We start from the raw sequence: 26,416 nt of genomic DNA, 5'->3' as shown, positions 1-26,416 counted from the left end.
AGTTAGTTAGGTTTTAACAGGATACCTGGAGGTCAGCAATGAGGAAATCATGGCCAGCTATTGGGAAGGTCAGAGCCCTGTCCTGGCCGCACTCCACAAGAAGCCAGATCAAACTAGATAGGCACATGATGGCAGATGCCATGACAGGAACCTCCTGATCAAATTAAGAAGAAAAAGGAAACCCTGCTTCCTGCCCCAAGTAATAAATATTCCTCCCCCTAGTTAACAACTGTCAAAGATAGAAACCCACCCCCAGGGTGTGCAGCTCACACCAGCACCTTCCTGCCCTCCCTCTGGCTCTCATACCTCCAGAGTGTACTTTTTGCTTTAATAAACTTTTCTCACTTGTGTTACATATCAGCTGTCTATTGACTTCCTTCTCCTGACAAGACCAGAACCTTCCCTGACTCCTTCAGTTCCGGCTGGGTGGGAGCTGCAGTGCCTGGGACTCTCCAGTTCACCTGGCAACACTGCTAGCCACACACCTGGAACTGGAACACAAGGGCACTAAGCGTAGCTCAAGGACCCAGGCCTGGAGTCAGTGCATTCCTGCCTGAGCAGGTTACTTCCCAGGGGAAATGGTAGCAGAGGTCCTCCAGCGCCATGTGTAGCAGAACATGGCATCTTTGGATAAATGTTGCTTCAGCACCTGGAATACAATGTCGCTCCATGACAGGTGTCCTGAGTCCTGCTGCATCCCGCCTCAGTGCCAGCAAGCATCTCTGATGCTGTAACATTACAGCATCACTATCAGGAGACAGTGAGTCTCTTGGCTGCCAGCTGCCTGCCTTCTCCTTCATGTCCCCAGCCCTCCTGGATCTGGAGCCAAGGTCTCCACACCCAGCATGGGTGGCTTCACCAACCACAAAACTGCAGCCACGCACCTCCTGTATATCCTTGTGCCCTGCCCATTGACATCACAGAAGGCTAGGGCCACACTTGGGTATGATTGGCCACAGGGCACAGGCACAACCCACTGACTACCACAAGGAAAAGTGGAGACCAAGGGGAAGGACTTGTACAAATATTGGCCCTGAGCAAGGCTAATGGTGCATGTGGGTCTCCTGAAATTTAGGGCATAAACTGACTTCAGAGTGGTCCTTCTCCACTTCAGATCAATCTTCAGGATATCAGCAGTGGGTTCATCCAAGATGTAGCAATTTCGTTCTTCCCTTGTTGTAGAAAGGGAGTGGAAGTTGGTTTTTCTATTTGGACAGAAGATATTGAGAGCTCAGAAGGCACAGAAATATTAGATTTGGCTTTTCCCAAGGCAAGAGATAGGCAAGAGGTGAGGGTGCCAACTAGAGTCCAGGAAAAATAAAAGTCATGGGGATAAATACAGTCTCCTCCACCTGGATCCCTAAGCCTAGTTACATGAGTTCATCATGGACTTAGGAAGTTCACATGTGAAAAAGAATTGGCAGTTTCATCAGGCTGTAAACTCTGTAACTCAACAGAGAAAAAGCTACAAAAATCTCAAATTTAATCTTATCTTTTGCTGTGGATGATAAAATGGAACTCTTCAAGTCTCAGATTGGACTGAGGTAGCACTTAAGGCAGAGAACAAATACTGGGAATCCCTCCACCCCTCCACACCAAAGAAGTTACTACTTCACTTCAGGACTTACAAAGAAGGGGCCTGGTGACTATTTTGAGAGACTTGGCTCATCCTTTACTTTTTGTTTTATAGGATATAGGAAAAGCAACATTTTGATTTTTTAACATATCTTTTAATTTATTATTATTATTTAAGAAATATTTTTTGTATTATTGATTTAGTTTCTTTTAACAAGCAGACCAAAAACACACCTAGGATATAACTTCCTTTTCATCTCTTTTTTTTCTTTTTCTTTTTTTTTGGATTTAGCTTCTTTTAACAAACAGACAAAAACACACATAGGATCCCTTCCCTTTATTTTTATTTCTGTGTTTTGTTTGCTTGTTTTGGACCTCTTCTTAATATAGGAATTATTCTCAGAAGCAGGAATACAACAGCCTTTGATAACAACAACAACAAACCCGGTTATTTCACAAAATGACAAGATGGAGGAATTCACCACAACAGAAGGAATAAGAAGAAATGATGGACAAGGATTTAATTAATACAGATATGAGTAAGACGACCAAATTAGAATTTAAAACAACAATTATAAGGATACTAGCTGGGCTTGAAAAATTAGACAAGATACTATAGAATCCCTTACTGCAGATATAAAAAAACTAAAAACTAGTCAGGTTGAAATTAAAAACGCTATAACCAGATGCAAACCTGAATAGACAAAGACAAAGAGGATAGATGAATCAGGGGAATGAATCAGTGATATTAATATTATGCAAAATAATGAAGCTGAAAAGAAGAGGGAAAGAACAATGTTAGATCATAAATGTAGACTCAGGGGCTCAGCAACTCCTTAAAGCATAATAACATCTGTATCACAAGAGTCTCAAGGGGCACCTGGGTGGCTCAGTTGGTTGAGTGTCCAACTTCAGCTCAGGTCGTGATCTCATGGTTCATGGGTTCGAGCCCCGCTTCAGGCTCTCTGCTGACCACTCAGAGCCTGGAGCCTGCTTCGTGGATTCTGTCTCCCTCTCTGTCTGCACCTCTCCCACTCATACTCTCTCTCTCTCTCTCTCTCTCTCTCTCAAAAGTAACTAAAACATAAAAAAACATTAAAAAATAATAAGAGTCACAAAGATGAAGAGAGATAAAAAGGGTTGGGAGGTTTATTTGAGCAAATTTGGGCTGAAAACTTCCCTAATCTGGATAAGGACACAGACATAAGAAAATCTAAGAAGCACAGAGAAATCCCATTAAATCAACAAAAGCTGGCCATCATCTAAACATATCATAGTCAAATTCACAAAACATACAGACAAGGAAAGAATCCAAAAGCAGCAAGGGAAAAATGTCCTTAGCCTAAGGGAAAATATATCAGGTTCACAGCTGATCTGTGCACAGAAATGTGGCAGTCCAGAAGGGAGTGGCATGATATATTCTTTTTGCTGAGTGGGAAAAATAGGAAGCCAAGAATATTTTATCCAGCAAGGCTGTCATTCATAACAGAAGGAGAGAAAAAGAGTTTACCAGATAAACAAAAACTAAACGAGTTCATGATCACTAAACCAGCCCTGCAAAAAGTATTAAAGGGCACTATTTGAGTGGGAAAAACAGACCAAAACTAAGAAAGACCAGAAAGGAACAGAGAAAACCTAAAAAAAAAAAAAAATCAATAACTTTACCCATAGTCCAGTGGCACTATTTTCATATCCATCAATAATCAGTCTGAATGTAAATGGAATAAATGCTCCAATTAAGACATAAGGTATCAGAAAGAATAATAATAGTAAAAAAAAAGACCCATCTGTATGCTGCCTTCAAGAGACTCATTTTAGACTTAAAGACAAATGCAGATTGAACACGAAGGGATAGAGAACCATCTATCATGTTAATGGACATCAAAGAAAAGTCAGAGTAGCCATACTTATATCAGCTAAACTAGATTTTATTTTATCTTACTTAAAAAAAAAATAAATGTTTATTTATTTTGAGAGAGAGAGAGAGAGAGAGGAGAGGAGACAGAGAGAGAGGGAGAGAGAGAATCCCAAGCAGTTTCCTTGCTATCAGCATGAAGCTCAGTGTGGGGCTCGATCTCACAGACTGCAAGATCATGACCTGAGCCGAAATCAAGAGTCGGGTGCTTAAAAACTGAGCCACTCAGCCTACCCAAATAAATTCGACTTTATTTTATCTTTTTTTTTAAGTTTATTTATTTATTTTGAGGGGGAGGAAGCAGGGAGGGGCAGAGAGAGAAGAGAGAGAGAGAATCCCAAGCAGGCTCCACACTGTCAGTGCAGAGTCTGATGCAGGTTCGAACTCACAGACCATGAGACCATGACCTGAGTTGAAATCAAGAGTTGTCCATTTAACTGACTGAACCACCCAGGACTAGATTTTAGAACAAAGACTAACAAGAGATGAAGAAGGGCATTGTATCATAATTATGGTGTATGTCCATCAAGAAGATCTAACAATTGTAAATTTTTATGCCCACAACTTAGAGCACCCAAATATATAAATCAATTAATAACAAACATAAACTCATTAATAATAATACCATAATAGTAGGGACTTTAACACCGGACTTACAGCAATGGACACATCATCCAAGCAGAAAATCCACAAGGAGACAATGACACATTGGACCAGATGGACTTAACAGATATATTCAGAACATTTCATCCTAAAGGAGCAGAATACACATTCTTTTTAAGTGCACATGGAATATTGTCTAGAATACATCACATACTGGGGCACAAGTCAACCCTCAATATTCAAAATGATTGAGATATTCCATGCATATTTTCAGCACACAATGCTATGAAACGTGAAGTCAACCACACACACACACACACACACACACACACACACACACAAACATTTGTTTGGAAAGTTCTCGAGTACACGGATGTTAAAGAACATCCTACTAAAGAATGAATGGATTAACCAGGAAGTTAAAGAGGAAATTAAAAAAGTACGTGAAAGCCAATGAAAAAGAAACACAGCAGTCCAAAGCCTTTGGGATGCAGCAATGGCTGTCCTAACAGGGAAGTGTATTGCAATACAGGCTTACCTCATGAAGCAAGAAAAATCTCAAATACACAGCCTAACATTACACCTAAAACAACTAGAAAAGGAACAGCAAATAAAGCCTACAGCAAGCAGAAGAAGGGAAATAATAAAGATTAGAGCAGAAATAAACTATAGAGAAACAACAACAACAATAACAACAACAACAACAACAACAAAAGAAGAGGAAGAAGAAGAACAGATCAGTGAAACTAAGGGCTGGTTCTTTGAGAGAATAAATAAAATTGATAAACCCCTAGTCAGATTTATAAGAAAGAAAAGAGAAAGGGCCCAAATAAATAAAATCACAAATGAAAGGGGAGAGGTCACAACAAACACCACAGAAATACAAACAATTATAAGAGAATACTATGAAAAATTATATGCCAACAAAACTGGGAAATCTGGAAGAAATGAACAAATTCTTAGAAACATACAAACTACCAAAACTTAAACAGGAAGAAGTAGAATATTTGAACAGACCCATAACCAGTAAATAAAATTGCATCAGTAGTCAAAAATCCTCTGACAATCAAAAGTGCAGGGCCAGATTACTTCCCAGGGAAATTCAATCCAACATTTAAAAAGGAGTTAATATCTATTTTCAAACTGTTCCAAAAAACACGAATGGTAGGAAATCTTCCAAACTCATTCCACGGGGCCAGCATTATTTTGATTCCAAAACCAGACAAAGATCAAACTAAAATAGAGAATTACAGGCCAATATCCCTTATGAGCAAGGATGCAAAAACTTTCAGCATGATACTAGCTAATTGAATTCAACAGTACATTAAAAGAATCATTCATGATCAAGTAGGATTTATTCCTGGGCTGCAAGGCTGGTTCAATATCCACAAATCAATAAACCTGATATACCACATTAATAAAAGAAAGGATAAGAACCATATGATCCTCTCAATAGGTGCAGAAAACACATCTGACAAAATACAGCATCTATTCTTGATAAAAACTCTCAATAAAGTAGGGATAGAAGGAACATACCTCAACATCATAAAAGCTGTATATGAAGGCCCCACAACTAATATCATCTTTATTGGGGAAAGACTGGGAGACTTTCCTTTACAGTCAGTAACAAGACAAGCATGTCCACTTTCACCATTACTATTTCACTTAGTAGTGGAAGTCTTGGTCTCAGAGATTGGACAACAAAAAGAAATAAAAGGCATCCAAATCATCAAGAAAGAAGTCAAACATTCACTATTTGCAGGTGACATGATACTTTATATAGAAAACCCAAAGGATTCCACAAAAAAAATTACTAGATCTTCTACATGAATTCAGCAAAGTTGTAGGATATAAAATCACCATACAGAAATCTGTTGCATTTTTATACACCAATAATTAAGCACCATCAAAAGAAACAAAAGAATCCACCCCATTTACAATTGCACCAAAAACAAAAGATACCTAGGAATATACCTGAGCAAAGAGGTAAAAGACCTGTACTCTGAAAACTATAGAATCTTATGACAGTAATTAAAGAGGACACTAAGAAACAGGAAAACATTCCATGCTCATGGATAGGAGGATCAAATACTTTTAAAATGTCTATACTACCCAAAGCAATCTACATATGTAGTGCAATCCCTATCAAAATACTACCAGCATTTGTCACAGAACTAGAGCAAACAATCCTAAAATTTGCATGAACCATAAAAGACCCAACCAGCCAAAGCAATCCTGGAAAAGCAAAGGCAAAGCTGGAGGTATCATGATTCCTGACTTCAGGCTATATTACAAAGCTCTAGTCATCAAAATAGTATAGTATTGTTACAAGACCAGACACACAGATCAATGGAACAAAATAGAAAGCCCAGAAATGGATACACAACTATATTGTCAACTAATCTTCAACAAAGCAGGAAAGAATATCCAATGGAAAAAGATAGTCTCTTCAGCAATTTGTATTGGGAAAACTGGACAGCAAAATGCAGGAGAATGAAAATAGACTTTTTTACACCATACAAAAAAATGGATGAAAGACCTAAATATGAGACAGGAAACCATCAAAATCCTAGAGAAGAACAAAGGCAGAAAACTCTTTGACCTTGACTGGTACAATTTCCTACTAGACACATCTCCAGAGGCAGGGAAACAAAAGCAAAAATGAACTATTGGAACTTCATCAGATAAAAAGCTTTGTTTGGGGTGCCTGGGTGTCTCAGTCAGGTAAGCATCCAACTCCTAGTTTTGGCTCAGGTCATGATCCTATGGTTTGTGAGTTTGAGCCAATGTTGGGCTCCATGCTGATGGTGTGGAGCTTGCCTCGGATTCGCGCTCTCTCTCTCTCTCTCTCTCTCTCTCTCCCCACCCCTCTGTCCCTCCCCCACTTGTGCCCTCTCTCAAAAATAAATAGATCATAGATAGATAGATAGATAGATAGATAGATAGATAGATAGATGATAGAGTTTTGTACAACAATGGAAACAATCACCAAAACTGAAAGGCATCCTATGGAATGGGGCAAGACATTTGCAAATGACATACGGATAAAGGGTTAGTATCCAGAATCTACAAAGAACTTGTCAAACTCAACACCCAAAAACCAAATAACCCTGTTAAAAAATGTGCAGAAGACATGAATAGAAAATTTTCCAAAGAAGATATCCAGATAGCTAATAGACACATGAAAAGATGCTCAACATCAGTCATTATCAAGGAAATACAAATCAAAACTACAATGAGATACCACCACACAATCACCAGAATGGCTAAAATTATCAACACAAGAAACAACAGATGTTGGTGGGGATGTGGAGAAAGAAAAACCCTCTTGCACTTTTGGTGGGAATGCAAACTGCTGCAGCCACTCTAGAAAACAGTATGGAGATTCCGCAAAAAGTTAAAAATAGAACTACCTGATGATCCAGCAATTGCACTACTAGGTATTTATCTAAAGAGTACAAAAATACAGATTCAAAGGAGGTACATGCACCCTGATGTTTATAACAGCATTATCAACAATAGCCTAATTATGAAAAGAGCCCAAATGTCCATCGACTGATGAATGGATAAAGAAGAAGTGGGGTGTGTGTGTGTGTGTGTATATATATATATATATATATATATACACAATGAAATATTACTCTGTCATAAAAAAAGAATGAATTGTTACCATTTGTAAGGATGTGGATGCAGCTAGAGTATATTATGCTAAGCAAAATAAGCTAGTCATGGAAAGATCAATACCATATGATTTCACTCATATATGAAATTTAAGAACTGTATCAGATGAAAATTGGGGAAATAAAAGAGTGAGGCAAACCATAAAACAGACCCTGAACTATAGGGAACAAACTGAGGGTTGCTGGACCGGAGGCGGGCAGGGCAATTGGTTAAATAAGTGATGGGTATGAAGCAGGGTACATATTGTGAGGAGCTTGAGTGTTGTATGTACATGAATCACTAAATCTGAAATTAATATATTACGCTGTATGTTAACTAACTGGAATTTAAAGAAATAATTGGAAGAAACAAAACAAAGCCATCGGGCAACTAGATCACTCCAGAAGAGGTAAGCGACAACACTTGTTTTAGAGCCTGATCCAGGAGGACACTACGTTTTGTTGGGTCAGAGCGGGGGAGATTCAGGAAGGAAAGGAAGAGCCAATGAAGAAGGAAGAAAATCAGGAGAGTGTGAAGTCACAGAAGCCAGTGGGATTTGGGGTGGGGGTGGGGTATGGAGGGAAAGATCTACACCGTCAGATGTTGCTCTGATGGAGGAGAGACCACAGCCAAGTGACCGTTCCATTCCAGCTGTTCCTTGAAAGGGAAGACGCCACTGGAGTCATTAGAAAAGAGAATGGGAAGTCAACAAGAGTCCACAGCAAATCTAGGCAACTTTTCAGAGGACTTTTGATGCAGACAGAGGGAATGGGCCCTGGGGTTCTAGAGAGGAACCTAGTTGGTTTTTTAGGGTGGCTGATTCTGCACTGCATGTGTGCCCGTTGATGGCAACTGAGAGAGAGAAATTGAAGGTGAAGTACAAAATAGTAATTGTGGAGGCAACATCCATGAGCAGGCTGGAGAGGCTGAGGTCGGCACACAGGGGGAGGGCTTGGTACCATTCATTTCCCCATCATGCGCTGGCGCTTGCCACAAAAGCCACCCCTCCACAATTCCCCTGGCGCTAAGCGAAGTGCTTGGGCAATTCCTGCGGGAACTACACCTCCCGGCAGGCGCTACGCTAGGTGGCCAATGCGCAGGCGCGCGCTGCGGGCCTCCGTCTCTGCCCTCCCAGTAGCCCCGGCCCCTGTTCCCGGCTGCAGGCTCCGACGCGGAGGGGGACGGGTTCCTCTTAAAAGAGAAACGGCGGCTGTGCGCGCGAGGTGGGCCCTTGTCCATCTCTGCTCTCCGGGCCTGCGCGCAAGGCGGGGGAGGCGCAGGCGCATTCCGGGCGAGGGCGGGTGGGGGCGCGCAGGTAAGGCCGAGTCGGGGTGGGCCGCGGCGGGTGCTCTGGGAGACCTGGTAGCTGCCTGTGGAATTGGCCAGCCCTACACACAGTGAGCGTTAAGTGGGACGGCCGGAGACCGGGTGGGAGAGCCCTCCAGACCCCGCCCCCACCCACATTCACCCCGCTATGAAGAGCGCCCCCAAAACACACGACCTCCCCTTCCCCCACCAACCAGTAAAGGCCCATGTTCTCTTCAAGGTGAAACTGTTTACCAACCCCTTATCCAGCCCCAGCTGAAATTTCTCCATGAAAGTCTCACGCCCCTTCCCCATAGCTTCCGTTTCTACACTTCAGTATGCCCGGGGTCAGGCCATTGTTCTGACATTGACTTTGTCTCCCTGCCTCCCACTCCACAGAGCTAGTTTACATGTCCTGTAAGCTGGAGTGGTTGGGCCCAATGGCAGGGGATGCTATTGAAATGACTTAGTTTTGCTCCAATTCATTGATGAGGAAACTGAGGCCCCAATGGCGGGTGGAGCCAGAGGCCCGGGATCAGGTACGCCCATATGCGTGTCTCCTCCACCTTGTAGGTCCTGGTGCCTATGGCTTCCTCCCCGGTGGACGCATCCCGCAGGCGGCAGGAGAAGCGACGGCAGCTGGACGCGCGCCGCAGCAAGTGCCGCATCCGCCTAGGTGGCCACATGGAGCAGTGGTGCCTTCTCAAGGAGCGGCTGGGTTTCTCCCTGCACTCGCAACTCGCTAAGTTCCTGTTGGACCGGTTAGGGCCCTGGGCGGGACTCTGGGGGAGGGCACCCAGGCTGCAACACCCAGTTCCCTCCCAGGGTCAGGTGGTGGCCCATTGCTCCTTACCACCCGTAGATTTCTCATTTCAGCAGAACCGCCTCTGTGATTTGTGGCCTTTGTGCCCTCCTGTTGGTCCCCAGTGAATAGAGGGGCCCTTAGGACTGGTCCCTTAAAAGTGTGGGAGTGCTGAGAGCAGTTGGCCTGGACCCCTACCTAAACTGCCTCTCTTCCCTACCCTGGCAGGTACACTTCTTCAGGCTGTGTGCTCTGTGCAGGTAGGTAGGGAATAGCTAAAGTTAGGGGGTCAGGAGCCAGGGAGGGAAGAGGGGCAACAGGGAGTGAGTGATGTGACCCAGCAGCATTCTCCATAAGGAGATTGGATCTGAGTGAGTTTGGGAAAAGGTGGAGAATTGGAGAGCCCAGGGTAGTTTGATGGGAACGTCCTGTATAAAAGAGAGCAGTGTCTCAGGACCTTGGGGAGGTTCTGGACTCTGAAGAATGGTAAAATGGACTAGACTGGGGTTGCCCAGGGGGCTGGGGGACAGGGCTGAATGTAGCCCCGGAGTGAGAGTAGCAGGCCTCCCCACTTGCCCTGACTGTTGTCTTCACCATTCCAGGTCCTGAGCCTTTGCCCCCCAAGGGTCTGCAGTATCTGGTGCTCCTGTCTCATGCCCACAGCCGAGAATGCAGCCTGGTGCCTGGGCTTCGGGGGCCCGGGGGCCAAGATGGGGGACTTGTGTGGGAGTGCTCTGCGGGCCACACCTTCTCCTGGGGCCCCTCTTCAGGACCCATATCTCCAGAGGAGCCTAAGCCAGTTTTCCGGCCAAGTACTGCCCCAAGAAGCTGGTGCCCAGAGGCCAGGAGTGGGCAAGCACCTGCAGGTAGGCTGGGGGAAAGAAGAGTTGTGGAGAAAAGGAAGGGAAGAGGTTCCCATCTCTTTTGCTTAGAGCTTCATTGTCTAAAAATTATCCTTTCTCAATGGAAAAACTATGCTTACAAGAAAATATATCCTTAAATATATTTTCAGGTATAAAAAGCAAAAAACAGCATAGGGCGTATGTTGTGTTACACTTGGTGGAAAACTAAGAGGAGAAAGAATGTATGTATGCACTTAACGGATATATAAAATATCTCTGGAAGGGCATGTAGGAAACCAGGCTGTCTGTGGGAAGAATAGGTGATTGGGAACAGTATTGGAAAAGAGGCTTTTCATAGTGTACTTTTTTATACTTTTATTTTCTGAACCCATGTGAATGTATCATTTCTAAAATAAAATATCCCTTCCCACTCCAGTAGCCTCTGCACCCTCCTCCTTCCCAAGAGTCCTCCCACCACTTCAGACCTTAGAAGTACACCTGTCCTCATCCCTCCAGCCCAGAGTTCCTTCCCCTTTGACCCTACAGGTTTGGAATCTGAGCATGATGAGAGGACTCAGGAGGCCAGGTCACCCAGGTGAGGTTGGGGGTGGGAGGGACAGGATAGACTTGGGTTCACAGTGCAGGTGAAGGAGCAGAGCCTGAGGCTTGCCTTCCTTGGTCCAGCAGGGAAGTAGGACCCCTCCTGGAGACCTTCCCGCCCCCAGGAGAAGAGGGGGAGGAGGAAGACGAGGATGAAGAGGAGATGCTCAGTGAGGCCAGCCCATGGACCTACAGCTCCTCCCCAGATGAGCAAGTTGGGGCTGAAGGAGGATGCTGAACAGAGCAGGAGGAGGGAGGGAGCAGCTGGCCAGGGCTTCCAAAGCTTTGTAGACTTGGTGGGGAAGGCAGGATGGGCATTGGGGAAGGCAGAAAGAATTGGAGGCTTTGAATTGGGTGGAAGGTGGTAAAGTTAGGCTGTAGGGCAGAATGAAAGCTGAAAGCAGGTGTGAACAGAGATCCTGGGTAGGAGTAGGGCTGTTCTGAGTTTGGGATCTTAGCATTTCGGGGGCTCAGGGCTAGCTGAAAGCCCAGGGAAATAATGCCCTCCTCTTCCTTCTCTTTTCAGCAGTGATCCAGATGCCCCCAGACTCCTTCCTTCCCCTGTCACCCATACACTTAAGGAGGGGGAGACACCCCCAGCCCCAGCAGCTCTCCTCAATCCTCTTGCTGTACCATCCTCATCAACATCATCATTGAGTTCTGGAGCTCTTCCTACCGAAGTTGGGGTACAGCCGGAACTCAGAGGGACCCCTCAAGCAGCCCAGCAGACTGAGCCTCTGGCCAGGTAACCTGATGGCTGAGACAGAGGGCAGGGGCATCCCGGAACATGGCCCTCCCTCGAGGCCCTCTGCTCCCTCTTTGCTGCCCATAGCCCTGGGATTCAGGCCCAGTCTGCTCTGACCTTGGCCTGGGAGGAGGACACGGCACAGATTGGCCCCAAGAGAATTAGGTAGGACTTGCAGAGCGGGGCTGGAGGGGGGAGAGTGAGAAGAGGGAGTTGAGGAGAGCCCGTGGGAGTCCTTATGCTCCTCCCTATCCTCCTCCTCCCAGGAAAGCTGCCAAAAGAGAGCTGCTGCCTTGTGACTTCCCTGGCTGCGGACGGATCTTCTCCAACCGACAGTATTTGAATGTGAGGAATGTGAGGGGCACAGATTGGGTTTTATGTGGCTTCAGAGGTGAGAAGCGCTGAAGGGGATGCTGAGGTGAAGGAGAAGCTGAAGCAAAGAAGCCTGGAATGTGGGTGGATTCAGAGATGGGAAGAGAAAGATGGGGGTGGACCTGCAGAGCTTACCTACAGTTAATAATCACTAAAGCAGACAGCTGGTAGATAAGGCAGAAAACCAAGCCACCAGTACACAGCTGCTGCCCACTACTGCTGGTTTCTTGGGCCCTCCAAGGGTCACGTGGAGATGATGATGGCATTCCTCAGGCTCTTGGAGTGCTAGTGACTGTTCTAAGCACTTGACATGGGTCAAGTCTTTTGATCTTCAAAAGATCCCTATGGAATAGGTGCTGATACAGTTCCTGCTTTGCAAATGAGGAAACTGAAGCACACAAAATGGTTAAGCAGTTCCCAAGACTCCTTAGCTAGTGTGTGACGGTGCTGGGGTTGCTGAGTCCACACTCAGCCACCTGGCCCTGTTTTCTTGAGCAGGCAGTTCTAGTGCTAGAGGACTGGAAGATGGTCCTGTCCCCAGCCTAACTGCAGGAGAGGTTTGGGGCACAAAGAGGGAAGGGCCACAGCCCCCACACTCATCCAGAGCCCTCCCAGACCCAAGTGCTGAGGCAGAGACCCCAGACCAGAGGAATGGAGAGGCAAGGGTGGAAGGCATTTGGGCAGGAAATCCCTGGGCTGAGAAGAACTTTACCAGGGCTAGTCAAACGCACTTGAGCTTGTTAATGGAGGACACTGAAGCAGCCACCAGCAGCAGTTTAACTATGGTAAAGCGGGATTATAGATAAGGGGAAAGCCCATGGAATTTAGTGAGCCAGAATGTTACATTAGGTCAGACAGGAGAAATATTTCCAACAAATAATCAGGGAGTTAAAGAAGAACACACAATCCCTAAAAGTGTTCCAGGTTGAAAGCATACACGTGTGTGTGTGTGTGTGTGTGTGTGTGTTTCTAAAGAAGATTTAGGAAAACACCATATAATGTATACCCATGGTTAGCAATAAAGTAGGCAATCTGGGTGATATTATTGTACATTAATATTGATATTAAAGCTGGGTGATATTATTGTACATTAATATTGATATTAAAGAGGATAATCATACCTACCCAAATTGTGTTCTTATTCCCAGCAGACAGCAAATCCATGGTTAGGGAACCAGGAGTGTCACCAGAATGGCACTTTGTTCAGGGAACTGGTCATTGTAAGGAAGGTTGTGGCAAAAAGGTGAGGTAATGGAAGTCAAGGACAGAATAGGGTGAGGGCAGAGTTTGGTGTCAGGATGGGATGGTGGACTTATATACAGGTGAGGACTGGCCAGGATGATGTGAGCTGGTGGTGACAGAACTTTTGGGGGATGGGGAGGGGGCAGAGGAGCCTGCCTGCTGGGTCAGCTCTGGTGGTCTCCCTGAGACCACCTGTTTCCTTCCCTAGCACCACAAGAAGTACCAGCACATCCACCAAAAGTCCTTTTCCTGCCCAGAACCAGCCTGTGGGAAGTCCTTCAACTTTAAGAAACACCTGAAGGAGCATGTGAAATTGCACAGTGGTGAGTGGTAGAAATGCCTCCTCACTTCCCTCTCCTGTAGGTCCCTTCACCTCTCTCTCTGTTTTCATTTCTCCGTGAGTCCCTTCACTTCTCCATGTGGGTTCTGTCACCTCCCCCTGGCGGTCCCTTCACTTGCCCTGTGAGGCCTATCACCTCCTATCTGCAGGTGCCATCACACCCCTCTGTGGGATGACTCTCACTCACACTCAACTCTCTGTGTGTTGAGCACCTGCCTGCTTGAGACTGTTCTAGGTGTAGGATACAAAAGCGAACAGAGGCATCCACTCTAGTGATAACAGGGATACAAAGAGATGTGAAAGCAGGGAAGGGATGGAGAGCATGAGAGAGGAGTTTCTTTTGTAGAAAGGGAAGCTCCTTTGAGCAAAGACCTATGTGAAGGGAGGAATAGAGGCTTGTCCATGTCTATGGGCAGGCCTGGGGAGGCCCTGAACTGGCATCTGCATGGAATGTACCAGGAATGGAGAGGGGACCAGGAAGTTAGAAAGGAAGGAAGAGAGGTCAGATAGGTAGCAGGGACCTCTAACACTACCATCAAAGATGGTTTGGCTTCTGGCTAAATGAGATGGGCACCATCCCAGGGTGTTGTGTAGCAGAATGACACAACTGACTTTAAAAGGGTAACAATTGACTTTAAAACTGACTTTGTGACTGCCATGTGGAGAAATGGGGCTGTAGGAATGTGCAGTGTGCAGTGATGGCAGCTTTAACACGCGGTACAGTTGAGTTGATAAGAAGTGGCTGGAGGCTGACGTGAGCGTGAAAGTGGAGCTAGAAGGGCTGCTGTGAGAAGGACAGATTGGCCACAGGTGGATGGGCAGGAGGGCATCAAGCTGACTTGAAGGATTCCAGCTTGAGCAACTGGAAAGAGGTGATGTGATTTCCTGAAAATGAGAGAGGCTTTAGGAAAGGGACAGTTTATTTGGGACATGATAATTTAGGCATCCCAGAAGATATGAATCTGGAGTCTGGAGATGGTGGGGGGAGGGGGAAAAAGTGTTAATCACAAGCACATGGGTGCTTCACAAGCACATTTGTTGCTGAAGGTGGAGTATACCTCCATGGAGTGAACGTAGGTACAGAAGAGTAATGAATGGGACATGTGGAAAGGGCAGCTACAAAGTGACCAGTGAGGCAAGTGAAGAGAGCAGTACTTGAGGAACCAAGTGGAGAGATTGCTCCAGGGAGGAGGGACAGAGGGTGGGTTGTGCCAGTGCTATAAGACGGAGTAAGATGAGGATGAGGACTTTGACTAGATAACAAGGTGGCATGTGACAAGGGAGAGGACAGCCAGAATCAAATTAGTTCAAGGCAGAGAGGAGCTAAAGAAGTGGAGATGGAGAATATGGACTACTCTTTGGAGTTTTGCTGTGAAGACAAGTAGAGAAATGGGGTCTTAGCTGGAGAGCTGTGAGCTTGGGGGCACAGAGGGGAAAGGGATCCCACTGAGAGTAAAGGTTACTGATGCCTAGGTGGGGTGGGCAGCCTGCAGTCAGGGAGAAAAGGTGTGTTTCTGCACAATTGGAAGGTGGCTACAGTAAAGCAAGTATTCACATAAATGGTCACAAACAAGTTTGGTGATAGATTAGGTAAGGAGGAAGATGTGGGTATTCTCTCCTGGCTTTTCTCTTCTTGGTGACTTTGAAAAATAAGATCACTGCTGAATGAGGCTGGCAGAGAGAGGAGGTAGTATGGAATAATTGTCTGTTGGACTCCTGTGAGTGAGAGAGTGAAATACAGAGGCATATGGTGGACTCTTTAGACTTGTGGTTGTGGATGAAATGTAGAGGCTGGTGGGTGGGTGGGGGGCATGGATTGTGGATTCTGTTTCTACTTCCCTTAGCACACCTGTGCAGGATCGGGCCAAATGTTGTTTACCCTAAGTTGGATTTTAGCCAAACAGGTCCAGCTGAGGAAGAGAGGGGCCAGTGAATGGGTAGTAGAGTGAAGGAAGGCTACAAAGATGCCTTGGAACGGGAGTGTGGAGGGGCACAGTGGAAAGTCAGCGGGCTGCTGGACTGGCAGCGTGGAATCACAGGCTTATTGCAGCAGGACAAAGTAGTAGAAGGCCCTTGCTGGAACTGGCATGCTTGCAATTGCAGTTTCTGAAAAGGGTGGGAGACCAGGGACAGGGAGACCAGGGAACAGATATATGGAGTGCTGGCTGAGGAGAGGGCCTGGAGCCAGAGATTTGTGCAGTGTGGTAGAGTGATGGGGAAGAAGGCTGTAAGCATACATGTGCCGTCCAACAGGTGGGGGTGAGACAGATGTCTAAAGGATGCCACAAGAAGTGATGATACCTCCAGTATGCCCTGCCCTGAGGCTTGGAGGTACAGGAGAAAAAGCACAGTGGGCCTGTGAGAGCTGCTGGAGAAGGGCAAAGGGCAGGTGCTGTTAGTGCTGGCAGGTTCAGGGAAAAAGGAACAGGTTGGCTGCTGACAGCCACAGGGCACTTTTGGGGGCTGAGAGGAGTGGGATAAGCAGGCTGAATGGGGACAGTACTCCTGTGAGGGTTGGCAGGTGGGTTGGGCTGAGGAGGGGCCACAGCCTGGGGATGAATGCTAGGGTGTCACCTGTGCACCTGCAGACACCCGGGACTACATCTGTGAGTTCTGTGCCCGGTCTTTCCGCACCAGCAGCAACCTCGTCATCCACCGGCGCATCCACACTGGAGAGAAGCCCCTGCAGTGAGTGTGGGGGAGGTAGTATGGGTGGGAAGGTAGGGCTGTGGGTTGGAGCGGGGGAACTGCCATGGGGAAGTCAAGATGGGCTGAAGCACTGTCCTTCCCTCTGCTGTCCCTGGCTCAGGTGTGAGATCTGTGGGTTCACCTGCCGCCAGAAGGCCTCCCTGAACTGGCACCGGCGCAAGCATGCAGAGACAGCTGCTACTCTGCGCTTCCCCTGTGAGTTTTGTGGCAAGCGTTTTGAGAAGCCAGACAGCGTTGCAGCTCACTGCAGCAAAAGCCATCCAGCCCTGCTCCCAGCTCCACAGGAGTCACCCGGCCCTTTGGAACCCTGCCCCAATATCTCTGCCTCTGTGACCCTGAGGTCTGATGATGAGTCCAGGCCCTCTCTGGTTCCTGAAGCTCTGACCACACTCCATCAACAGTGAGCATTCCTGAGCTCTGAGAAGCCAGACCCTAGGGACTGAAGGGGAGCAAGGAAGAGAAGGGCCAGATGCCTAGTCCCCAGAAACTAAGGTGACAGGGAGTGTAGGGTGGGGGGCAAAAAAAAAACCAAGACAGGCTACTTTAGCCTTCTTAAACAGAATAAACTCAGTATTTTACAGTTGTGTGTGAGCAGAGTGAATGTTTTGGCACCTGAAGAATGGGAATCCTTATTCCTCTGGAAGCAGGCTCTGCTAGAATGTGCCTGAGTGCACCATAGGTGTAGGCCCTGTTTCTCTCTCTGTAGGCCCCTACCTCAAGGACCTAGCTTTCTTTCCCAATTTGGTTTGACACTTTGCAGTCCTTTTCAGTTGAGTGTCATACCTATTCTTGTGCTCAAGCAGGGCAGGCTGTGACAGTATGCAGAGCACTGGGTCATTCCAGAGGGATAGCTGGAGCAGGAATGGAGGTATGTGAGCCTGAGCCACATTTGTACTCTTCACTGAGAACCAAGTGTATAGGCCTTAAGAGTCTTGCCTTCCAGTGCAAAATCAAGGGGGCTCTACATGCAAGATCACTTGGGAGGGGACAAGATATCTTGGAACTTCAAAAGAGCATGGCCCTTGGATCACTCTTGAAGTCTGCAAAGACAGCAGCCTCAAGCTTTGAGAAAAGAGGCTCTTGGTATCTGGAACCCAAACAAACAACTCTTTATTTCAACAGCCATAAGCAAATCACTGGACAACTCCAGATTTTCTACCCTGCACTACTGCCTCTGTGGAGCTGTTTCCCCATGGCTCCAAGTGGCCCACCTAGCTAGAGAACAGTGTCCTGAGAGGGACCTTGATCTGGACACCATCAGGTCTGGCCCATGGGACAGGTGGATGCTTTGCTGAGGGCTCCTGCCCACCCTCACTGGAGTGGGCCTTCTCTGCTGGGCGGCAGGCTGATTGCTTATGGCAGGATGCCTTTCACAGAAATGAGAAATCTCATCATCTCTGCCTAAAAATTTCCCATCTCTCAGAGCCCAGGGAGAAAGCAGCAGAGAAGCTGTCAAGTGGAACCAGGAGGCAAGAAGACCGCAAGGCAGGTGGGTTGTCCCTGTGGCCACCCTGTGATCATTACCTGAAGAGGCAGGACAACAAAAGTATCCAGGAAGGAGAGCTAGAGGAGACTCAGGCTGGAAAAAGGGGATGGGACAAGAGAAGACAATATAGGTGGGAAACCAGGAAGAAAACATTTGAGGGCACAGTAGCAGCAATGGGAACACACCAATACCTGGGCTTTCTTCCATGTCTAGGTTTTCCCAGTTCCCTGCACCTATACCCCAGAGGTAGCAGGAAGGATGGACAGGAAGAGCTGACAAGGGAAATGGATGTAGGGGCGTGACAGGGGGTGACAGACAGCCATGCTGTTTTTATACAGACTCCCATTTGCAGAGCTGCCCCACCATCCCTGTGGCAGTATATTGGTACTTGCTGAGCCCATTCCAGAGAAGCTTCTCAGCAAGTTTCCCTCAGCTGGGACACAAAAAGTCCGGTTTCTCCTGTTCTGCCTGCCCTGCAAAGATGAGGGCAGCTCCTGCGGTTGCTTGGGTGGCAGCGGTGGCGGCACGCGCTCGTGTGTGGGCCCGCTGGTGCTGTGAGAGCGAGCGACTGTGGCTGAAACACTTGCCGCACTCAGCACATTCTGCTGGCCGCTCGCCCAGGTGTGTCTTGCGGTGCAGTGCCAGTTTGGACCCCACGCTGAAGGCCTTGCCGCACTCAGGGCATTTGTGGGGCTTGTGACCAGCATGGTTGCGCCGGTGCACGTTGAGGTTAGATACGCACGTGAAACATTTGCCACACAACTCACAGTGGTAGGGTTTCTCGCCTGTGTGTGTGCGCCGGTGCTTGGTGAGGTCAGAACGGTCGCTGAAGCGGCGGCCGCACTCAGCACATGGGAAGGGCCTCTCGCCTGTGTGTATGCGCTGGTGCACCACTAGGTCAGAGCGCTGCCCAAAGCCCTTTCCACATGTAGTGCATGCGTGGGGCCGATCTCCCTGGTGGCTGCGCCTGTGGCGCAAAAGGGTGGAACTCTCGCTGAACCGGCGTCCACAGTCCCCGCACATGTAGGGCTTCTCACCTGTGTGTGTGCGCTGATGGCGCACGAGCGTGGCACTCTCCAAGAAGCCCTTTCCACACTCGGGGCACTTGAAGGGCTTCTCACCTGAGTGAATCTGCAGGTGTCGTGTTAGTGTTGAGCTCTTACCAAAGTTCTTCCCACACACACTGCACTGGTGTGCACCCGGAGCATGAAGCTGTGGAGGTGTGGAGTCTCCAGAGCTCCGGGCCACGTGGACGCGGGCGTGGCTCCGCAGCCCTGCGTAGCTGCGGAACGCCCGTGGGCATTGTGCGCAGCGGTGCAATGGGTCGGTGGGTGTGATGGGTGACCCCCACGGGTGTGCGCGCGCCTGGTGGAAGCGTAGCGCGCTCTGTCGGAAGGTGCGGGCACACAGCGGACAGCGGCGGGGCCGCTCTGGGGGATGCAGGCGGCGCCGGTGCAGCAGCAGAGCCGGGAGGTGTGGGAAGCTGCGGCCACAGGCACGGCAAGAGCAGGAGCGGCTGCGCTGTCTATGTACACTCTGGTGCAGGTCGAGGTAGCCGCTGTGGCGGAAGCTCTGGCCGCACTCACTGCAGATGTAGAGTGTTTGGCCAGCATGGGCGCGTCGGTGCGCACGGAGGTCAGCAGCCAGGGCATAGCACTCACCACAGTCTAGGCAGCGGTAGCGGCTGTCACCGCCATGAGCACGCTCATGACGCAGCAGCACCGAACTGTAGCGGAAGCTCTTGCCACACTCACTGCATATGTAAGGCCTTCCTGCTGCTGCCGCCATCTCTGATGCAGCTAGCATGGTGAGGGCCAGGCCGGGCGTGGGGGGGTGGAGTCCCCGGAATGCAGGCTGGCAGGGATGTGTGCCACTCCCACGCCAAGGTGCACCTCCTCAAACTGCGTGTTATTTTCCGTTTTCTGAAGGCCTAGAAAGGAAGTGGCAAAGGGAAGAAGGGGAGTTTTGGAAAACTGGTCTGCAGATTCTAGGTTCCTTTTCTTGTAAGCAGACTGTGTCTTTTTCTAGGGTGCGCTGCAGCCAAGTTCACCCTTCACTGCGAGCCCTATAGGGAGAAAGTCACTGTACGCTACAGTTAAAGCTGTAACAGCTACACCTTGGGGAATGGCCAGGTGAGCACAGAGTCCCTCATTTCTTGTAACTTCCTCAGCTAGGCCATCTCCTGCTTTCCATTCTCCAAGAAGAGGCAAAGCCATAGGACTCCTAGAAATATGGGGAAGGAGGTCTTCATGCCACCACGAAGGGCAGGAGGGATTCAGAGAGGGAGTTTGCCTCCAAAACTCTGCTTGGGAGGGGATGAGGAGTACCCAGCCAGTTTTCTGTCCTTAGGCCAGAGGTCTTAGCCTGGAGATACACTAGGAAACACCAAGAAGGGATGGGCAATGAGAAAGCCCCTGGGCCACAGAGCCTGCTTACCAGAAAAGGAACCTAGAATCTGCAGACCAGTTTTCCAAAACTCCCCTAGACCACATCGATAACCTTCCTCTGAGACCCTGGTTTCCTAAGTCACCAATGTGAACCCAGCCAGACCTGGAAGGTCAAGGAGGGTAATGAGATGAAGCCTAAACCCATACGTAAGCAGAAGCCTGGGCAAAAAGTATCAGAAAGGGCTGGGGCCTGGGCAAAGGATGGTATCTGAGAAACCCCAAAGTACTGCACCTTGGCTTTGGACAATACCTGATAAACAACCACTCCACACTGGTACACAGCTTCAAAGTTCTCTGGCCTAACCTTGAGAAAGCAACTCTGGACCTGGGTGAAAGCAACCCTGGAAGGGGTGAAAAGGAACATGTGTAGTCCACAAAAAATAATATTGAAAGTTGATGGCATTTTCCTAGAAGTGCTTTTCACATTTTCAGGAAAAGCTGAAGAGAAGGAAGAAGCATTCCTTCTTAATTCTCAGTTCATCCAAGCTGTTTGCAAACATTCTACAGACATCCTTCATTGCCCTAGCTCCAGGGATCTGAGAACTCAGAATAGCAGAAAAGCCCCTTATGGGGATGGAATCTATTCTGCTATTGTCTTTATCTCAGATGTTATCCCTGAATCCTAACAAGTTGGTCCAGGTAGCTGTCTGGGAGCAGAGTCAGGCTTTCTTTACAGAACCTCCTGTGGGCCTCATCACTGACTACTTCCCTCAAGGTCCAAGGATTGGTCCCAGCTAAATTCAGTGGAGATTAGGTGCAGTTACTATGAGTTATAGACTATCACTCAACGGGTCAGGGAGGGGAAGCAAACAAGTCAGCAATCATTTTCTTACTGGCAGATGGAAACATCATAAATACCTAGAGCTCTGGTTAAAACATCCCATAAATAGGATCCATTGAAAAAAATCCTTGAGAGGTGCCTGGGTGGCTCAGTTGGTTAAACATGCGACTTCTCACAGCTCATGGGTTCAAGCCCTGCCTCAGGCTTTGTGCTGACAAATCAGAGCCTGGAACCTGCTTCAAATGTTGTGTCACTCTCTCTGCCCCTTCCCCGCTCAGGCTGTCTTTCTCTCAAAAACAAACAAATAAACATTTAAAAAAGAAAAAAAAAAGTCTTGAAAGCCACAAACCTTCAGGGGTGGGCTCAGGAGCTTCTGCTCCCCTCCACATTGGGCAGGAGTGGCCAATACAGGATGTTCTCTTCTCATGCCTTTGAAGCAGGATGTTCTGTACCCTGCGAAGATGAAGGAAGAGGGACAACATGAATTTAAACTGAGCAGAGGGGACAGAAACAGGGAGAGAAAGAAGAGGGGAATATTTTAATGGCCATTAAAGAGGGGAATGTTTTAATGGCCATTTTCAAATTTAAAAAACTAAAGAAAAGTATCATGAATCACTCTTTCACCTTCAGCATCTATTTACATTTTGCTCTCAAAATTTCTGTCCCATCTATGACATTCCTCCCGTCCCACACACTTTTTCTCTCTTTTTTTGGTCTGCAGTATTTTAAATCCCAGATATCTTATTCAAAGAGAATAAGGTTAAGCACAAACTGCAAGCAGGGGCAGGAGCCCCTCTGCAGACCTCTCTAAAGCAGTCTTTAGAGAGTCTCTCAGTTCTTTCATAGGGAACTTTCAGCCCAGACACTTGGGCAGCTTACTCTAGCTGGTCTTCAATTCAAAAGAACTTTTACCCTCATGTGAATAAAACCTTCCCTCAGGACTCAGTGTTTGATCCCAAATGCCAAAGAGAGCAATGCACATTCCCTGGTGTGTGTTCCACTTTACTTGGGGGTCTGCAGGGACCATGGCACCTCTCAGACCAAGTTTCTGGGAAACCGCCCCCCTGCCTCCCAGGGCACATGCCCAAGGAAGGGAAGACAAATGCACAAACACAAACATGCATACGAGTGACATATAAAGAAAGATACAATTCTCCCCCCCACCCCTGCCCCATTACAAATGTGGAAATAAGACAGACCCTGATCTAGGGAGCAGGTTTGGTAATTCAGTACCAGAGTACACCCTTCAAGTCTCTCTTCTGTACTTCACCCCATGCTGGAACTTGCCCTGGGAGGAAATCTGAAAGGAAAAAAAAAAAAAAAATTACTGTGCAAAAAACAAAGAAAAAAAAAAAAAAAAAAGATTTTTAGACTGTCCTAACCACTTTGTCAATTGAGGGTTTTGAAGTTGTTAAACCACCAAATTCATTTTAAGTGTAAAAAAAGTAAGTGCAGGAGGGGAAAAAAAAAAAGTACAGGAGCGCTTGGAAAGAGGGAAGGAAGTAATTATGTGTGATTTACTGAAAAGTCCTAAATGCTCAGTATTTTAAAGTAGTAACTTTCAAGCATCTAATACTTACAAATATTTACAAATGCTACATATGTAATTAATAAAAAACAGGTAATATAAGCTAATGAAAAAATTAACATTTACACTTGATTAAAAATAAGCTTCTGAGTTTTATATCACTTTATTTTTGTGTCTTAATAGATTTTGCAGGGATTTCATACCATATCTAATTGATCACATATTACAGATCAAGAGTATGGTAATTAGGATTTAGTACATTTACTAACAATCTACTATGAGAGCAGTTTAGTCCTTTTTCTTCTGAGTTGTGTCCTTCAGTCACTACAAAGATTTTCTTCCCTAGTTATCTGTTCTGCTGGGCCAACATTTCTGGGGCAGGATGAAGAGGCAAGTGATCATCTCACAATTTCTCCATCTTGAAGCCAGAGCTGGGTAAAACTGGAACAGGAGAGGGACTGAGGATTGTTCCTGCTGTACTGTCCACTATAATAGTCTTGAGCCACATGTGACTGAGCACTTGAAATGTGGCTGGTCCAAACTGAAATGTGCTGTAAAGGGTCAACTACACTCCTGATTTCAAAGATTTAGTATGAAAAAAGAATGCAAGATATCTCATTAATAATGTTTAATGTTGATTATATATATGTTGAAATGATAATGTTTTGTATATATTGGGTTAAATGAGATGTATTATTTAAAAAAAATTTAATGTTTATTTTTGAGAGAGAGAGAGAGAGCATGAGTAGGGAAAGAGCAGAGAAAGAGGGAGACACAGAATCTGAAGCAGGCTCCAGGCTCTGAGCTGTCAGCACAGTTCTCATGAGGCACAAGATCATGACCTGAGCCTAAGTCAGACACTTAACCGACTGAGCCACCCAGATGCCCCAAATGAAATGTATTATTAAAATTAATTGCCTACTTTGGGGCCTTTCCATTTATAACTCCACCTGCAAAGCCCATTACCCCCTTCACTCAGTGCTTGGCTCCGATAGCCCCTCCTCAGAGAAGCTCTGCTGAGCACCTTCACACCCCACAGCCCATCCCCTTGCTTGATTTTATTCTGAGTAATCAGTGAAAGTAACAGGAAACAGTGATTCCCATCCATTCTGGGAAGGTTTCAGCCCCTTTTCTAGGTAAGGATGGAGTGTGGAATCTAGAGCACCAGAGTGGCTATTCCTTACTTTCTTTTCTTCCACAGAAGAAACAAGGTCCAGTACTTCAAAAGAAGTTACCCCTTCTAGCTTCAGGTCCAGTCTGACATGTTTAAGGAGCTGGTGGAAATAGGAATGACAGCTGCTTCCCATCCCAAGTGCCCAAGACTGATTATGATTCAAATACATTCTTTTGGAAGTTCTCCCTTCACAATTTTTTTCCTGTGAACTGGCAAGTGTGGACAAGGTGCGGATGTTGGCAGGGAGAGGGCACACATAGTAGGATAGTCTATTCCCTGTGTTCCTTTGACACACGGTTGCAAAACTGCAACCCAGAGGGGGCAGAGCTTCCCAGAACTGGGATATAAGAAGGGACTATATATATTGTTTTGAACCTTCCCTGGGCCTAGCAAGAAGTTGGGCACACATAGGGCACTCAATGCTTTTTAAACATGATGTATTAAACTGGCATACAAGTCTTTCAAATGTTAGATTCCTGGAGGAGTAGGAAGCCTCTCTCCAGTCATCTTATCCTCCGTAGCCCTATCTACTGCAGGTACTGCAAATACTCTGCTTTGGTTTACTGAAACAGAACTGCAAGATCCATAGGGGAACCACAGAGGCAAGTGTCCAAATTCTGGTTCTTCCATAATAAGTATTAGCTGTGTGACCTTGGACAGGGAACTTTAGGGGTTTGACACTCCTGCCTGGGAGAACCCAGTAAAGGAAACTATTATAACGTTTCATATGAAAAGAAGGTTAAAACATGTGTAAGTCTGACAACTGCGGTTGCTGAAGTTTCAGGTTTTACCCTCCTCAGGAAAGTTCCTCTAAAGAAGGATCCTGAATATGGGGTCTGTCTCTGACTTCGACCCTAAGGATCCTAAACGTTCTGCAAGACTTTTTAAATCCCTTCCCTGATCCCCCAAAGAGCCCTTCTTCACAGGGTTAGAGCAGTATAGGCATTCCGTAGCCCCACGCCGAACCCCGGGAGCTTTCAGAGCAAGCACGAAGATTGGTTGTTCATTTTAAGACTTGTTGCCTCGTACTTAACGGGAAGATGTACACAACTATTCACGGTAAGAGGAACGCCACACCTGAGAAGGTCGCAGCGCAGCCAATTCCGGGCGCTTCAGTCAACGGTGGTCGTCACGAGTTGCTTGGCGAAACTCTTCCGACCTCAGCTCCTCTCCCACGGCGCCAGTCCACCTTGAGGGCTAGACAGGGCACCAAAGACGTATTGAGGAATCGGGGGTGATTAACGCCGACAGAGCTTGGTAGCTAAAGCTGCCCTTTTAATCCGTCTTAGCCTGGTGATATCTGCGTCGTGGGGCTGCGGGCCCGAAGGTGACCGGGGGAAGAAGGGCGAGGACAGGCTGAGGGCAAGGCCTGGGAGGAGCAGGCCGCCCAGCGTGCCTTAGCGTCACTCGTTGCCGGGGCGGCGCTCGCAACAGCTGCAGGCGCTAGCAGCCCACAGCGGAGGGGCGAGGACCGGCGACAGTTGGAAATCGCTGCCCCGCGCCAACCCTGCCCTCCTAGCCCCTCAGTCCCCTCACCGGTCGCCGAATGGCTCCTTGTACACCACGCGGTTCCCACTCAGCTGGCTCGCCGACCCCTGCCTCCTAGACTGCGGGACTAAGGAGAAGGGAGGAAGGGACTGGCGGAGCGCTCGGCCGCCGAATAGGGGGAGCTGGGAGGCGGCTCGGAAAAGGGGTCACGCTGCAGTCCCGCTTTCCCCAGTTGGCCAGTGGTTGACCTCAGGCGAGCCGCGTCACTGGTTGCTGGGATGACTAGGAGGCGTAGGAACTCCACTGACTGTTCTAAGTCTGTGTCCCAAATCGCGGTGAGGGGGCGGGGCTACCACTGCCAGCCAAATACCACCTCCCTCCTCGACAAGGCTCCGCCTTCTTCCCAGGAGTAACCAGTCTCTACCTCCTCTTTTGTCCGTCCGCCCCTTGGTTCCACCCAATCAGAGGAAAGGGCGCTGAGACTTGGGCACCGCCTCAGTCCGCGGTGGCTGAGTTCCGGTGCGGAGTCTAGTCTACCAGATGCTAGCACACGCCTAGCGGGACGCGGACGAGAGTCCTTGCGGCTGCTGTCGCCCAGGTAACGGATGCTTGGCGCTGAGCGGCCGCGGGTGCCACCCTCCCAAATCGTTCCAGTGGTTAGTAACTTTTTTACGGTAAGGCCACACTGGGTACCTATTATCGCGCTTAATCCTCGCCACAGCCCTGACAATCAGGTTCCCACAAATTAATGTCTAAGGTCGCACTGCCGGGGCTGGGGGTACTCCTGGTCTGCTTTCCAGCC

The 26,416-nt window shown here is 47.6% G+C and overlaps 2 protein-coding genes across 13 annotated transcripts; one reads left to right on the top strand and one right to left on the bottom strand.

Annotated features, from left to right (window-relative positions):
• Positions 1 to 8,847: 8,847 nt before the first annotated feature.
• ZNF692 (zinc finger protein 692) lies at positions 8,848 to 17,290 on the top strand. Of its 10 annotated transcripts, none has more exons than XM_027048804.2 (12): positions 8,848 to 8,976; positions 9,632 to 9,819; positions 10,089 to 10,120; positions 10,463 to 10,726; positions 11,249 to 11,297; positions 11,390 to 11,512; positions 11,832 to 12,047; positions 12,135 to 12,212; positions 12,314 to 12,392; positions 13,870 to 13,984; positions 16,590 to 16,689; positions 16,811 to 17,290. In XM_027048804.2, exons 2-12 carry the CDS (start codon positions 9,644 to 9,646, stop codon positions 17,112 to 17,114), a joined length of 1,536 nt encoding a protein of 511 aa, XP_026904605.1. In that variant the 5' UTR covers positions 8,848 to 8,976; positions 9,632 to 9,643; the 3' UTR covers positions 17,115 to 17,290. The 10 variants fall into 10 exon arrangements, with proteins under 10 accessions (XP_026904605.1, XP_026904603.1, XP_026904604.1 ...); XM_027048802.2 differs by having other exon boundaries at positions 11,829 to 12,047; XM_027048803.2 differs by having other exon boundaries at positions 11,387 to 11,512.
• Positions 17,291 to 17,917: 627 nt separating this feature from the next.
• Positions 17,918 to 26,057, bottom strand: ZNF672 (zinc finger protein 672). 3 transcript variants are annotated; one of them, XM_053218446.1, is made up of 5 exons: positions 26,039 to 26,057; positions 25,204 to 25,323; positions 22,624 to 22,724; positions 21,774 to 21,877; positions 17,918 to 20,984 (listed from the first exon to the last, which is right to left on the bottom strand). In XM_053218446.1, the coding sequence occupies exon 5, from the start codon at positions 20,000 to 20,002 to the stop codon at positions 18,626 to 18,628; it is 1,377 nt and encodes a 458-aa protein (XP_053074421.1). In that variant the 5' UTR covers positions 20,003 to 20,984; positions 21,774 to 21,877; positions 22,624 to 22,724; positions 25,204 to 25,323; positions 26,039 to 26,057; the 3' UTR covers positions 17,918 to 18,625. The 3 variants fall into 3 exon arrangements, with proteins under 3 accessions (XP_053074421.1, XP_053074417.1, XP_053074422.1); XM_053218442.1 differs by lacking the exon at positions 26,039 to 26,057 and adding an exon at positions 25,663 to 25,985; XM_053218447.1 differs by lacking the exon at positions 26,039 to 26,057 and having other exon boundaries at positions 22,658 to 22,724; positions 25,204 to 25,985.
• Between the last annotated feature and the right edge of the window lie 359 nt (positions 26,058 to 26,416).

The sequence above is a fragment of the Acinonyx jubatus genome, chromosome A1 (genome assembly GCF_027475565.1).
Source record: "Acinonyx jubatus isolate Ajub_Pintada_27869175 chromosome A1, VMU_Ajub_asm_v1.0, whole genome shotgun sequence".
In the NCBI taxonomy this organism is placed as follows: Eukaryota; Metazoa; Chordata; class Mammalia; order Carnivora; family Felidae; genus Acinonyx; species Acinonyx jubatus.
Note: the sequence above shows the minus strand (reverse complement) of the source record. Positions and strands in the feature narration are given on the sequence as shown.

What these genes read in the sequence shown, in the direction of transcription:
- ZNF692 (XM_027048801.2), top strand. Translation starts at nt 9,644, where the DNA reads ATGGCTTCCTCCCCGGTGGACGCATCCCGCAGGCGGCAGGAGAAGCGA. An exon ending in GCTAAGTTCCTGTTGGACCG is followed by an intron (nt 9,820 to 10,088) that starts GTTAGGGCCCTG and finishes CTACCCTGGCAG; the next exon opens with GTACACTTCTTCAGGCTGTG. An exon ending in GAGTGGGCAAGCACCTGCAG is followed by an intron (nt 10,727 to 11,248) that starts GTAGGCTGGGGG and finishes TTGACCCTACAG; the next exon opens with GTTTGGAATCTGAGCATGAT.
- ZNF672 (XM_053218446.1), bottom strand. Translation starts at nt 20,002, where the DNA reads ATGCTAGCTGCATCAGAGATGGCGGCAGCAGCAGGAAGGCCTTACATA.